This window comes from Chenopodium album, chromosome 21 (assembly GCF_948465745.1).
Source record: "Chenopodium album chromosome 21, dcCheAlbu1.1, whole genome shotgun sequence".
NCBI classification, from domain to species: Eukaryota; Viridiplantae; Streptophyta; class Magnoliopsida; order Caryophyllales; family Amaranthaceae; genus Chenopodium; species Chenopodium album.
In genome coordinates, this window is record NC_137854.1 from 12,402,050 (window position 1) to 12,416,118 (window position 14,069).

Below are 14,069 nucleotides of genomic sequence, written 5' to 3' on the forward strand. Positions count from 1 at the left end.
TCACTGGTTATTAGGGGTGATGGGACGATCATAGCTTTTTTAATTAGGTTTTCAATTAATTTAAAGTAGATCTTGTTGAGACTCTAGTGTAATAGACAGACATTATGTATCCTCAATTAAACTATGAAAAATGATGTACTATTAGGATTTTCGAGCATAATTAGAGTGCCTAAATTATTCTATTACTTGTACATTTTTGGTTATTCCCAATGTGTGGAGGATGATGCATCAGATTATATTTGTCATATTGGTGAATCGCTCTCACTTATTGCCAAATACTTAATATATATATATTTGAAAATGGCAATTGAAAAAAAAAATACTAAAAAATTTTAGAGACATTGCTTATATTTCTTTTAGTTTCAAGTAATACGCTATTATTCCGTATAATATTAGAAGGCAAGTAAATTTTTATTTAGAGACAGAATGAGTAATAGAGTACCGACTTATTTTTAGACTTTATACAAAATGGATATAGTCAGCACGTCCCTTGAATGATGAACACCATATGGACTTCTTCTTTTATACTAAAACGCACAATTATAGATAGTTTTTGAGATTATTTATAAGATGAAATGCTAAAATTTGAGGATTAGGCTTTTGGAGCATATCATCACAGTCACTAGTGAAAAAATGCCGAGTGTTGTGTTTTTTTGGCTGGGGGGATTGGGGGGTGGGGGGCTTTAGGCCCATTTTTTAGCCAGACCACTTAAAGAAGAAGTAATTTGGAATTTTTATTAGGATAATTTTACTTTTACTATATTACCCCCAAAATTTTGAAAACTTTTATTTTACCACCCAAAAATGCTAAAAAAATTGTTTTTCACAATATGTTATCTCTAACCATTAAATCCAAAGATTAAAAGAATTCTTCAATTTTTTGGGCCAAAAACATGCTCTTTAGAGTTTTTTTTTTGTGTTTTTTTTTTAGGAAATGCTCTTTAGAGATTTGGTGGTCATTTTAGTTTTTTTTTAGGAAATGCTCTTTAGAGATTTGGGGGTCATTTTAGGCCTTTAACTCTGATTTGAGGTCAAAATTAACAAAAATTACGTAGTATATAGAATGCCTCTTTTATGTGTGTCACGCAAACCAAGGTTATTATTTTAGTAAGCAAAACAAATATTTGCAATAAATTTTTGTCAATTTTAACATCAAATTAGATCCAAAATGACTCCCAAAACTATTAAAGATCATGTATTTGGCATGAAAAATCTTAATGCTTATTTTGATGGCAGGTGAAAAAACAATTTTAGATCTTTATTTGGTGGTAAAATAAAATTCATAGAAGTTTTGGTGGTAAACACAATTTCGTGTTTTTTTTTATTTTTTTATTTTTTTTTTGGTAAAAGTAAAAAATTCCTTTTAAATAACCTGCGATTCAAATCGGAGCATATAGTGTACATATAATCATGGTAAGTGGCAAAATTGCAACATATATTCCCTTCGTTTTGTAAGTGTTACACTATGGCTTTTTCACTATTCACATAATGATTTTGACTAAGAAAATACATGTCTATCTCCTTTATAAACATTGGCAAAATTAAATAAATCAACAACTTTTTGTCACATATGGGTCCCACAGTTTTTTTTATTTACTAAAATGCCATAATGACTAGACAAAATGGCAAAAATGTAAATAAATCAACAATTTTTTGTCATGAGACCTACTGTTTTTTATTTATTTATCAAAATATCATGCTAACTAGATTTAATTGTTGATTTAATTACAATTTATCAAGGAGATAAAGTGAGACTTTCTCGTTTTGACTTGATTATTTTACTAATTGAAAAAAAAAATGTTGTTGTATAATAAATTGTTGGATTCGTCATTTTTTTTGACAGAGGATTCGTCATTATGTATACTTTCATAATATCAAATTTTCTATACTTTACTAACATATAATTAGATAAAATAATGGTTAAAAACGTGTCTTGACATGCGTGTTTGGTCATATAAAACACATACGGAATAAAGACATTTCATATTCCGGTCCTTCTTCTAAACAACAACTTATAAAGTAAATAATATTTAGTTTTATTTCTTCATTTTTTAGCATATTTTAAACCCAACTAAATTGATACGCAAACTATAACATATAAATAAATTTAAGCTACAATTTTCATAAACTTTATGTTAATAATATATATATAGTAATAATTAATTATAACAAATACAGACATTAATTCCCTCAATTCTTATTTAGTTGACTTTCTTTTCTTTTAGGGGTCTTCCTAATTTTAATCATTTTTTTTTCTAAAACCACCCAAAAAAAAAAAAAAAGTTGTCCAGGACCACTCAAATTAAAATTTTTGTTGTCAAACGCCACCTGACTCATCTTTCCAACATTGACTCAAAATTCCAGCGCTGACTTGACCCATGTGACTTGCATGTGACATTTAATGACTCCCCTCCCCCATTCTTTGGGTGGTTTCGAAGAGGGTGGGTTTTTTCTCAGGTGGTTTTGGGGTTGGGGGGGAGGGGAAGGGTGGTTTTTGGGTGTGGATGAGTTTTTTCCTTGGTGGTTTTGGGTGGTTTCGGTGGGGAAGGATGGTGGTTGTGTGGTGGCAAATGTCTAGGCGATGTTTTTTCCGGTGGCTAGGCGGTGGTTAGGAGGTGGTGTAGATGTCTGCCCATTGTTTTTGGTGGTTGGCGGTAGTCAACGTTAGAGTTTTGAGTCAATGCCGGAAAAGTGAGTCAGGTGGCGTTTGACAACAAAATCTAATTTTGGTGGCCTAGGTAATATTTTTTTTATTTTTTTTTATTTTGGGTGGTTTAAAAATAAAAAGCGGATTTAATGGATGGTTTTAGACAAAATTGCCTTTTTTATTTTAGAAAAAAATTGTAGTCTTATGGCGTGTTCGGCAAAATGTAGCTGTAGAGGTAACTGTTAGCTGTGATGGTGCTGTTAGCCGTATGAGTAGTTGTTAGCTGTCAACTAGCTGTTAGATGTGAAAATAAATAATTAAGTATGAGTGTTTGGTAAACTAGTTATTAGCTGTAAAATTCTAAAAAAATAGAAGTAAAATTCAACAACTACTTAGCTTTTCACAAAAGTCAATAATATTAACTTTTCACAAAAGCTACTTCAACCACTAAACTCTACCCCCATCACTACATTCCCAAATAGGGTTGTTCATCGGTCCAAGACTGGACCGGACCGAAGACAAAATAAGAATTTGAAGAACCGAAGACCAAATCGAATTTAGCTAGGACCGAACCTGGACCGGACCGCTTTGGACCGATTTAAGAATTTTTTTAAAAAGAATAGTTAATTTTTAATAAAGTTATGGAAAACATGAAATAAGTAACGGAAAAACTATATTTTAACGTCATTTTTATGTTTTTTTTGTATGTTTAGTACAAAAAACTTATAAATTAAAGTATTCTAACCTTATTAAAGATAATTTTCACCATTATTTAAGGTTTCACGCGTATTTTTAATTTAAAAAATCGGTCGGTCCAATACCGGTTTTTATAGGGTTTTGGACCGGACCGGACCAAAGACTGAAAAAATGGATTTCAAGACTCGAAGAGTGGACCGATTAATTCGTTTCGGTACACTTTTTCGATCTGGACCGATTTATGAACACTCTTATTCCCAAACACTCATAATTTTTTCTAAGTAGTGGTTTGAACTAGACAAACCACTAAAAGCTACTCAAGCTAGTAAAGTTTATGAATATTTAATTTTTTTTTTTTTTTTTTATAAATAAACTCTTCTATAGTCGCCTTTCAAATAAAAAAAATTACTACTCTGTAGTCCGTTGCTAAAATTTGACGAGAACCGCCACGCGCGCAAAGCGTCCCTACTGTTTTCATCGCTTGTCAAACGGAAATCCAAATCCCCAAATTGGAAGTTTTACCCTAAACTCGAAACCCTAATTTCTCACGCAGAAGCAATTCGAAGCAATTGAATATGGTACGCAACACCTTTAGTTACTCACTTTTCGATTGAATTTTAGATGAATTATCTGTCTCCTTTTAGCTTGTGTCAGCTTAATTAGGGTTCTGTAAAATTCGCTTAAGATTGAATCTTTGTAGCTTATTATTTGTAAATTTCTTTTCCGAACGTTGAATAACTTGTTATTGTGACTAATTGCTGAATGTGTCAAGCTTATCTGTTAATTGTTGGATGAAATCATAGGTGTTTACAATTTAGATTAGGTTCGAAATTTTGATCACGAATATGGTGATTAATGTTTGAATTACTCGATATCCGATTATCGAATTTCTGAATTCTCATATTTTATAAAGCTGTTGAAAATTGGGATCAGGATGTTTATTGAAAGTGTTCATGGTGGCTGTTTTGATCATTATAGGTGTTTTTTTTGGTTTGATTGCATTGTTATGATTTGGGTAGTATTGTGTCACCAATTTTACCACAAGCTATTACATTCTAAAGATTCGAATTGAAACGCCGGGTTAATATTGTTTCAATAACTTAAGTTTTTAACAACTTTGTATAAATGTATAATATCAAGGAAAACTTTATTTATAACTAGCTTTATTGATATTTGATAATATCAAATCTATGGTTTTACTGTCTTGTGAGTTGTAAACAAGTTCTTTATGACTTGCCAAATATATGGTCTTTCGGAAGATTAAAAGAAACATATCGGATTGCATCAAGGGTTTGCATTAAGCCTTTTTCTTTTTGCAACGGTTCTAGATGAAGTAACTAAACTAATTCAAGATGAGGTTCCATGGTGTACGTTGTTCGTGGATGATATCGTTTTGGTGGATGAAACTAAGGATGGAGTTAATGCCAAGTTGGAGCAATGGAGGCAAAGGTTGAAATCTAGAGGGTTTAAGCTAAGTTGGAGTAAGACAGAGTACCTGGTATGTCGCTTTGGTACTCAGAGGGGGGGGGGGCAAGTAATGAAGTGGTGAGTTTGATGGAAAAGATTTGACCATGAGTGAATATTTTAAGTATCTTGGGTCGATCATCCATAAGAATGGTGACATTGATCAAGACGTGGCACATAGGTTTAAGTCGGGGTGGCTTAAATGGAGAGCGGCAATAGGAGTGTTATGTGACCGAAACATTTCCTTACAGTTGAAGGGAAAATTCTACAGGACTGACATAAGACTCTTGTTGCTCTATGGTACAGAATATTGGGCTTCTAAGAAGAGGACATTAAAAAGATGGAAGTTACGAAAATGCGCATGTTAAGATAGATGTGTGGGAACACTCTAAGAGATAGAATCAGAAATGAGGTTATTCGCAAGAAAGTAAGTGTAACAGACATTGCAAATAAACTAAGGAAAATCGCTTGCGTTGGTTTGGGCATGTAAGATGGAGACCCGAGGGTGTACCGGTTCGAAGAGTGGAAGAGTGGGACTATGGAGGGGCAAAACGAGGGCAAGGGAGATCGAAAATGACTTGGTTGGAAGGAGTTAGGAAGGATATGAAGTATATGGATTTGGATGTGGATGAAGCATTGGACCGTAAGGGATTGGAGGAGGAAGATTTATGCTGATGACTACACGGAATAATTAAATTAGGTTCATGTTGGCCGACCCCACTTATGGGATTAAGGCTTTGATTGATTGATTGAATAGAAACATATCAATTACTATTAGATATTTCAAATTTGTGCCTTGATTTACCTTCAATTGATGACGAATTTTGAATTTTTAATGAACAAGCCCCCACCTCCTTTATGGTTTGATAAAACGGATTGACCTTGACTTTAAAACTATCTAGGTGTATAATTTACATGGCAATTAGATTTATTCAAGTTGTTTTTTAATTTAAAATTTTAGGCCAGGTATTTAGTTGTTAGGTTCTTTTGACATGTCTGCTAGCATGCCATACCGAGTTAAGCACTTGAGCATAATCAATGTTCTATCTGTCAGTAAATAAATTTACCCAGTATTTCTCCATGTGTAACAATTGTAGAATGCTTCTTAACTATGTATTTCAGTAGCTGTTCTTCCACGAAATGGACATTTTTTCCCTTCATTGTTTCTTCTGTTTACATTTTGACATGTAGCAAAGAATATGCCATTTTTGTCTATGTTTGGATGGCATAAGGTTGGCTTGTTGTGTCACTTCCGCCCCCTGTTGCCTCAAATGAAAGATGAAAGAAACGAGAGAGGAAAATGAGAAAGTAGGTATGAGATAAAAAATTTGTTGTTGTGAATGGGAAGAATGAAGGACACAAGCTTTTGGTGATTGGACCACATGACAATGATATAAAAGAAACAACTTTTTGTACCAACTTAGGGTCTTGTGGAAAGCAAAACAAGTACTGGTTGAACAATCCATAAGTGAAGCCGACGAAGACATATTAGGGAATTGAAAATTTATTGGTTTAAAAATTTGGACTTGGGCTCTATCAGTCATGTAGCTGGTAGGCATTATCCTGTTTGGTTGTAGTTTGTTGACAGAAGGTCAATGTGGAAAAGCTAAATTACTATATAATCTACTTCAGCTACCTTGCTTTCTATGCTCTGGTTACAGAATCCTTTGATGAGATATGAGCTACTAATAAAACCTCATATTACTCTGGTACTTTCTCACCTTGAAAGTATGACCTATATGAGTTCACTTAGGTCTTGAATATGACATCTGTTCTTTGGCATAATCTGTAACCAACTAAATTCAATTGAATCTTCAAGGGAACAGCATGCTGTTGATTCTTTTATGTGACATTGATTTGATTAAGGGTGAGCATGGCATCAACAAATGCCAGGGACTTGCTTTATAGTACTTATTGACTTGTGGAGAGGTGGAGAGCATGGCATGTTTAGATTGATGGTTTTGTTTATTTGTGACATTTACTCTTGGAGAGGTGGGGAGCTTGAACATGTTTAGATTTACGGCTTTGTTGATTAGTGACATTTACTCTTTTTTCACTAGGCTTTATTTTGTGTCTAAGAAAGTTTGTAACTGTTGGCTTTATCCTAATACGTGCCTTGTTTGGGCTTTTGAACATGTGAAATTTCGGAATTTGTTCAGTATAGGCTATAGGGGCTCTCTTTGTCCAAATTAGTCTAGGTTCTAGAAGTGACTAAATGTCCTGCTTTCTTCTTTGCTCCCTTTTTGTATGGGATTTTTTTTTTTTACTCATTTGTACGTGTTTTTGGTACTTTTTTTTTACTGCCTTATTCATAATTTTCTTTCTCTGATTTTCCTTTACTGACGTATTGTATAGTCTCAACTGATTAGGGAAAAAGGCTTTGTAATTAACCTCACCTGCTAATTGGAGAGAGTAAATCTATCTTAGTTACTGCTTGAGTAGTGGATCTGAAAGGGAAAAAAGCTTTTCTTGTATCGTTTTTGATGTCTGAATAAGTTGCCTGAGCTTCTCATGATTAGATCGCACTAATTCTGGTATTTGCTTGGCATACTATACTCTTTTTAACTTCTCCCTGCTTGCTTTTGTTACAGTCTTCTCTTGCAGCAGCTCGAGCTGATAATTTCTACTATCCTCCTGAATGGGACCCAAGTCAGGTAACTATTGCATTTTCCATGTGAAGATGTGCTTACATGTGATGATTCAATCTGATAATTCTATTGTTTGAAACTTTTTCTTAAATGTTCGGCATCCATTTTTACAAGCACATTCTTTTAAACAGGGTGGTCTCAACAAGTTTAATGGTCAGCATGCTTTAAGAGAGAGGGCAAGAAAAATAGATCAAGGCATCCTAATTATAAGGTATGTAGTTCTTTCCAACTGGAATTTAATCTGTGCTTTCAGTGTGTAGTTTGCAAATGAAATATGGCATGGAGTTTGAATTTCTTGATAAGTAACGATGGTATACTGTATTGAATTTTGATACAGAACAGCTTATGGATTTTTTTATTTTTTTTTTATTTTATTTTTTTTATTTTTTTCGGGATTAATAACTGTTTAAGTGTATGGCTCCCCCTTCAAGCATTATTTACAGCTCATCATGACTCTCCTTATGTACTGATTACTAATCCTTTGTACCTTGGTTAAATTTGGGTATGAGGTCCTATAGAAGCTCAAAAGTGACTAGCTGTCTGCTAGCATCTCTATGGCTCTCTAGAGCAGAGCATGTTTGTCTTTTCCCATTTCAAGTTTTTATGACCCACTATTCCAAAGCTTGGTTAAGTAGATGGCTTTTCTTTTTCCCAGGAGGCTTGGTTAAGATTGTTTAAAATAGGGGTATTATCACTTCAAGCATATAATTCCTTTTTTGAGGAACTTGTGTTGTTGGAAGCTTGGACTAGTGCTTCGGCATAAGGATTCTTTGATTTTTGTAGATAAGACAATGAATGACTTAAAAAATTGAAAACTTGTGTATATCTCTATAAGTTTTTCAGTATGAGAGACTTGTTAGGGTTTAGTTATTGATTTTGTAGATAAGATAATGATTGACTTTTATATTGAAAACTTGTGTTTATAGTTGTCTATATGTCTATACTTTATTTGGTATGAGAGACTTGTTAATTTAGGGGGCATGGCTTTTGGCCACATTTGAAAATGGTGGATATGCCTTCTATTTCCTTTTTTTTTTTTTTTTTATTTTTATTTTTTAACATGCCTCTGCATATCAAAAAGGAAGGACAAAAATCTGATCAGTGATTTGTTTCTCAACTGAACAGGTTTGAAATGCCTTTCAATATATGGTGTGAGGGATGTGAATCTATGATAGCTAAGGGTGTAAGGTTCAATGCGGAGAAAAAGCAAGTTGGAAACTACTACTCCACAAAGGTATTCTTTTTGATGCATGTCATTAATTAAAACAATTCTATACTTTGGGTTTTTTTTTTTTTTTTTTTTTTTTTTTTTTTTTTTTTTTTTTTCCCCATCATATTTACTGCGACTCTTCACAAGTATAATGATTTTGGTGATTTTGCAATGAAAAACTCATGCCTATGTCTATTGTATTACTTTCAATTACCGTTTGGTCTTCATCTCTTCTCGTTACCAACTTTAGAGGTAATAAAGAAAGTGCTTAGGTGGGAAACTGCATATTTGAGAGTGGAGATATATAATATCAAGGGAATTGTCGAGGGACATTCATTTTTTTTTTTTTTTTAACTCTATAGTTTATACCTGCACTCAATATCTTGTACTGAAAGAGTAGTAACTAATTTCATATGTTGGACACTTGACGTGGACCTGACATATAGACCCAACTATTTTCATTTCGACATCTCAGTTTTCTCGAATTATAGATTAAGGCCCAAACCGAAACCAAACCATAATAATTCGGTTTTGGATTTTCCAAGCCAAAACCAAACTGAAATAGAATTCAGTACAATCCAAACCGAACCGAATTTCAAATAAATGCCCAAGTAAACAATAAAATGGATGAAATAAACTTTAACTCCATTCCAAAAGATCCAACCCAATGAGCCCTAAAATTAAGCTTGTAAATGAGATGTTACTGATGGAAGTTATTGTGTTCTTTCCATATATGTAAGATCATTTCACATTGGGCACTCTCTTGATTTCATTGTGACTTGGTTGGGTTTGTTGATAATTGCTTCGTCTTTGAATATTAATGTGTTTTGTATCTAGGTAATGAAAGCACTGGCTAAGTTGTTTTTTCATGATGACTAGTCTTTATCATTGATTACTTCATTCTTGTTTCAGATATGGAGCTTCACCATGAAGTCAGCTTGCTGCAAGCATGAGATTGAGATTCATACAGATCCTAAAAATTGTGAGTATGTGATCGTCAAGGGTGCTCGACGAAAAATCGAAGAGTATGATGCAGAGGATGCAGAGATATTGGAACTTCCTACGGAAGAAGGTTGGTAAATGTTTTTTTTTTCCATGCCCATCAGTCCATCACAAATCTTTAGAGCTACTCTAGTTGTATGCCTGTCTAAGTAGCATCTTAGATAATCTTTGGAGGCATGCCTCGTACTATACTGACCGTATACTGAATTTTCTTGGATGCTTCTCTAACCCCTATAATTGTTTTAGTAGAACTTTGTTGGATTTATATGCTTAATTGCTTATAGTTATACCTAATATCAAACAAATATTTTAAAGATATTGTTCGGTGATTAAAAATGGAAAATAAAGTTTTTTGTGATATCTTGTGTGTTTTGATCAGTTTTATGTAAATATTTTGCGTCTATCAAAATTTGTTTGTGTTTAGTATTTTAGTTGTATGTGCTTGTATTGTAATTGTGTATTTATTTATCTCTATAATTTGTTGTAGTAGAGACTGTTTTAGCCAAAAAACTTGAAAGGTTTGAATTGGTTTTACTTGTTACGTAATGTTCTATCTCGCACTCAAGTCAGGGGCTAGACTTACCGACTTTAATGACCCCCTCCCCAGAACCCCCCGGAAAAACCACGAAGTTACTGGTTTTTGTTTAGAAGTCCAATAACTTTAGTTAAGGATGCCCTGATCCACCTCCCCTTTTCTTTTTTAGCTTTGCTTATAACTCATTGTTTTCTTCTTGTTCAGAAAGAGGTAAACTTGTGGACCCATTTTACCGTCTTGAGCATCAAGAGGAGGACTTGAAGAAGAAAAAGGAAGAAGAGCCGGTACTTGTACGTCTTCAGCGTGCATCTGATGCAAGGCATTTTGATGACTATTCCATTAATAAAGCCTTGCGGGCCCGGTTGAGGGTATGCTTACATAAACTCAGCTTAGTCTCATGCTTATTCCTTGTACATTCTGACTTGATATGAGGGTTTTTAAGGGAAGGGGGGGAGAAGAGCTCGGAGTATATCTGCCCTTGGATACTACTAATCTTGGAAGAATGCAAAGGCAAATTGCTTTTGTTATTCAAGAGTAGCTTGTCTTCCTCGGTGTCCCTCTGACCCTTCCCCACCCCCCACCCTACACCCCACCCCACCACGTTCCTGTCTTTCACTCCAAAATTGTTTTGAAAGACTAAACTTTTGTGTTAATTGCATGCACAACCTTACAGAGTCAAAAGAAGAGAGTCGCTGAAGAAGAAGTTGCATCTAGGAAAAGGGGTCTTGGTATACGATTGCTGCCAGGTTCCAGTGAAGATGCTGCCACTGCTTCCCGTGTGAAGTTTTCAACAAAGTTTGATGAAAATAGGAAACTAAAACGAGCATTGATTTCGACCTCCTCGATTTTTGGTGGACTATCTGGATCTTCCTCAACGGATAATAGGCGCTTGGAGCTTGAGTCTAAAAGAAGAAAGATCAAAGCGGGTAAAGTTTCAAATCTGCTGGCAGGAGGATACAAGCCCTCCTCATGGGCAAAGAGTGGTGTTTCCTCAGGCAGACACAGGGCCTGAGAGACCAGGTGACTGAAGCGAGTAGAAACATGAATGGCGAAATGCAAATAAATACTTTGTGAAGTTTAAACAGAGCAAAAATTTGGCCACGCCAGTCTTCTTCATTACCTACTTCCCATATGAAGTAACAAATTAGCCTTTCTTTGTAATTTTGTATGCATGGTATAACTCTGAGTTTCTGACATGGAATGGCAAATTTGTTACAATTGGTTTTAACTTTGCCTTCGAAATTCTACATGTATATATTATAGGTTATGTAAGTTTGTGTAATCTTTTATGAGTTTTTGTTACGATAAGTTGATAACTTGATATGTTGATGGGGATTCCCGTTGTGCACTAAGTGACTGCAAGAAGCTTAATCCAGAAGTGATTTCAAAACAGAGGGCTTTTATGCAATTTTATTATCCCATGTTCCATCTTTGTTTATACTAACATTAGTACTACCTCCGATACATATTACTCGCAACAAAGGGGTATTATTTGTAAGACATAAAATATTCCTTTGTTCCGAGTAATATGTAACGGAGGGAGTATAAAGTATTAACTTGCTTATTTACTGTCTGATATTTTAATTTATACTCTGTACATATTTTTAAATCACTTGAGCTCACTGGTCAAACGTAGCATATACAGAACATAATTTGTAGCCCTGACTGGAGCAAGGAATTATTGACAAGCAGTGTTCCGTTTGTAATAGCACTCGTTCGCCCCAATATACATCCTTACTGATCACAACCCTAATTTTTCTACATATGCGATAGTCTTCCGTATAAACACACTTATCAGTAGATTTTTGTCGATTCACACATGGACACACCGTGGTTTGCGTCACTCATATTTGATAAGTTCTGAATTTCAAATTCATGTACTATGTATGCAGTTGAAGACCTTAAAGAACGACATGTAGTAGTACATAAGCGTAAAAGGAATTTAAGATCAACTTGTATGTAATGATTTTGTAGACTAGTTTATTTTAGTGGGTGGGAAAATCAAAATATTTTTATTAACAAAGTTGTTACGTAAGACTCTGAATCAAACAGTAAAGAGTGTGCATAAAAATAATAGGGACAAAGAGGTACAATATTACGGCTCCGATATTTAAGATGGGCTTGTTTTGAAGCAAAAAGGTAATGCTGTAGTATGCAACAGAATCCCCATATTTTCTATTTCCTTTTTTTAGATTTGTTGTTCAATACCCATTTTCCATTTCCTACCAAATTTATATTCTCTTTCTTTTCTTTTTTTTTTTTTCTATACTATTCCTAATTTCCTATATATTAGTAAAATATATACAAGTACATTAAAGAATAATACGAAGTAATAATTTTGATATAGTGTGAAAATTAATAATTATATACGAGTACATTGAAAATGTGATCAATTCATGCTCAAATTATTGAACCTTTGTGGCTCTATCGGCACTAAATTTAATCAGCAAATGTTGTGTTACTTTTACTCCAATTATTTAACTCAAAGTACCATATAGCATTTAGGGTTTGTTCATATTTACTGAACTGAGTTGAACTGAACTGAACTGATTGTCTGATTGGAGCTGAACTGAACTGAACAAAATTGATTGAAGATGAACTGATCGAACTGAGCTGAAATGAATATTTTATGAGAACTGAACTGAACTGATTGGAGCTGAACTGAACTGACTAGAGCTGAAGTGAACTGAAACAAAGTAAATACCCTTACTCTAATATTCAAATTTTTTCAGATGACAGTTGGGAAGATGCTCATTCTAGTTATTTCATGCGATAGAGAATTAGAGACTGTAAACCATTGAACAATGTGAAGAGAGGAATTCAATTTACAGGAAACTCTTATCCAAATTAACATGATCCATGCTGTGAAAATACGATAAAATTTTAGGCTCAAAGAAAGATTAGACTGGTTCAAAACGAAAGAGAACAAAAAAAAAAAAAAAAAAAAAAACATTAGACTTTAAAAGATGGAAAATGATAAACTAGCCCTTAGGGCTATGTATAAGAAGCTAAAAAAGGAAATATTGAAAAAAGAGTAACATTAATTACACTGATTTGCGAGTGATTTTATCATGAATTACCTACTTAATTTCATTTTAAGAAGTATATATAATGCTTATACATAGCCCTAAGGGCTATATATATCATTACCTATACATGCACCTTATTAATTTCCCTTTAATATAATATTAAAACTATGACACTGACAGTGTAATCCTTATACTGATAAAACAACCCTTTATTATATTTATTGAGTAACCATTAAAATAATAAAGTATTTCATATATTGTTAGTTTGTTACTAACTAAAGGCCTGTTTCGTTTATCTTATTTTCACTAATTTCAAGTCTAATAGGTTTAGATAAGTTCAGGTAAAATTTTTTTAGGAAAAATAAGTTCTGATAAGGATTACTTTAGTATAAATTACAACTAAAATAAGTTTTAATTATATATAATAAGTTCAGTTAAGTTCAGATTACTTTAGTTAAGCTAAGCTTAAATAAGTTCAGATAACTAAAAATCAAGTGAATAAAATACACTATAAGTAATCTCTATAACCAAAACAGTGTTGCCCCAATATACTAACCGAGTAACCATATTGTGGGGTCAACCACATTCCACATTTAAATGTTAGCGTGTATTTTTAACATATTTGAAGTTATTTGAACTTGATTTCCCTAGAGCTTATATGAAGGTGTATCATAACTTATTTTTATTGTAATTGTATGTAACAACAAATATTGTCTAATCTTATATTGTTTAAAATCTTCTAAACTTATTTTGTTTGAATTAAGTCAAATTTAAAAAGTTGCACCAAGACAAATCTTAAAATAAATTACTTTCAATTAAGTATAAATTAGATGGATGG

The 14,069-nt window shown here is 33.4% G+C and overlaps 1 protein-coding gene across 1 annotated transcript; it reads left to right on the plus strand.

Moving 5' to 3' along the window:
* The first annotated feature begins 3,764 nt into the window (after positions 1-3,764).
* LOC145602016 (uncharacterized) lies at positions 3,765-11,592 on the plus strand. Its single transcript, XM_081658125.1, has 7 exons — positions 3,765-3,921; positions 7,399-7,461; positions 7,587-7,666; positions 8,581-8,689; positions 9,578-9,737; positions 10,407-10,570; positions 10,876-11,592. Exons 1-7 carry the CDS (start codon positions 3,919-3,921, stop codon positions 11,212-11,214), a joined length of 918 nt encoding a protein of 305 aa, XP_081514251.1. The 5' UTR covers positions 3,765-3,918; the 3' UTR covers positions 11,215-11,592.
* Positions 11,593-14,069: the final 2,477 nt, after the last annotated feature.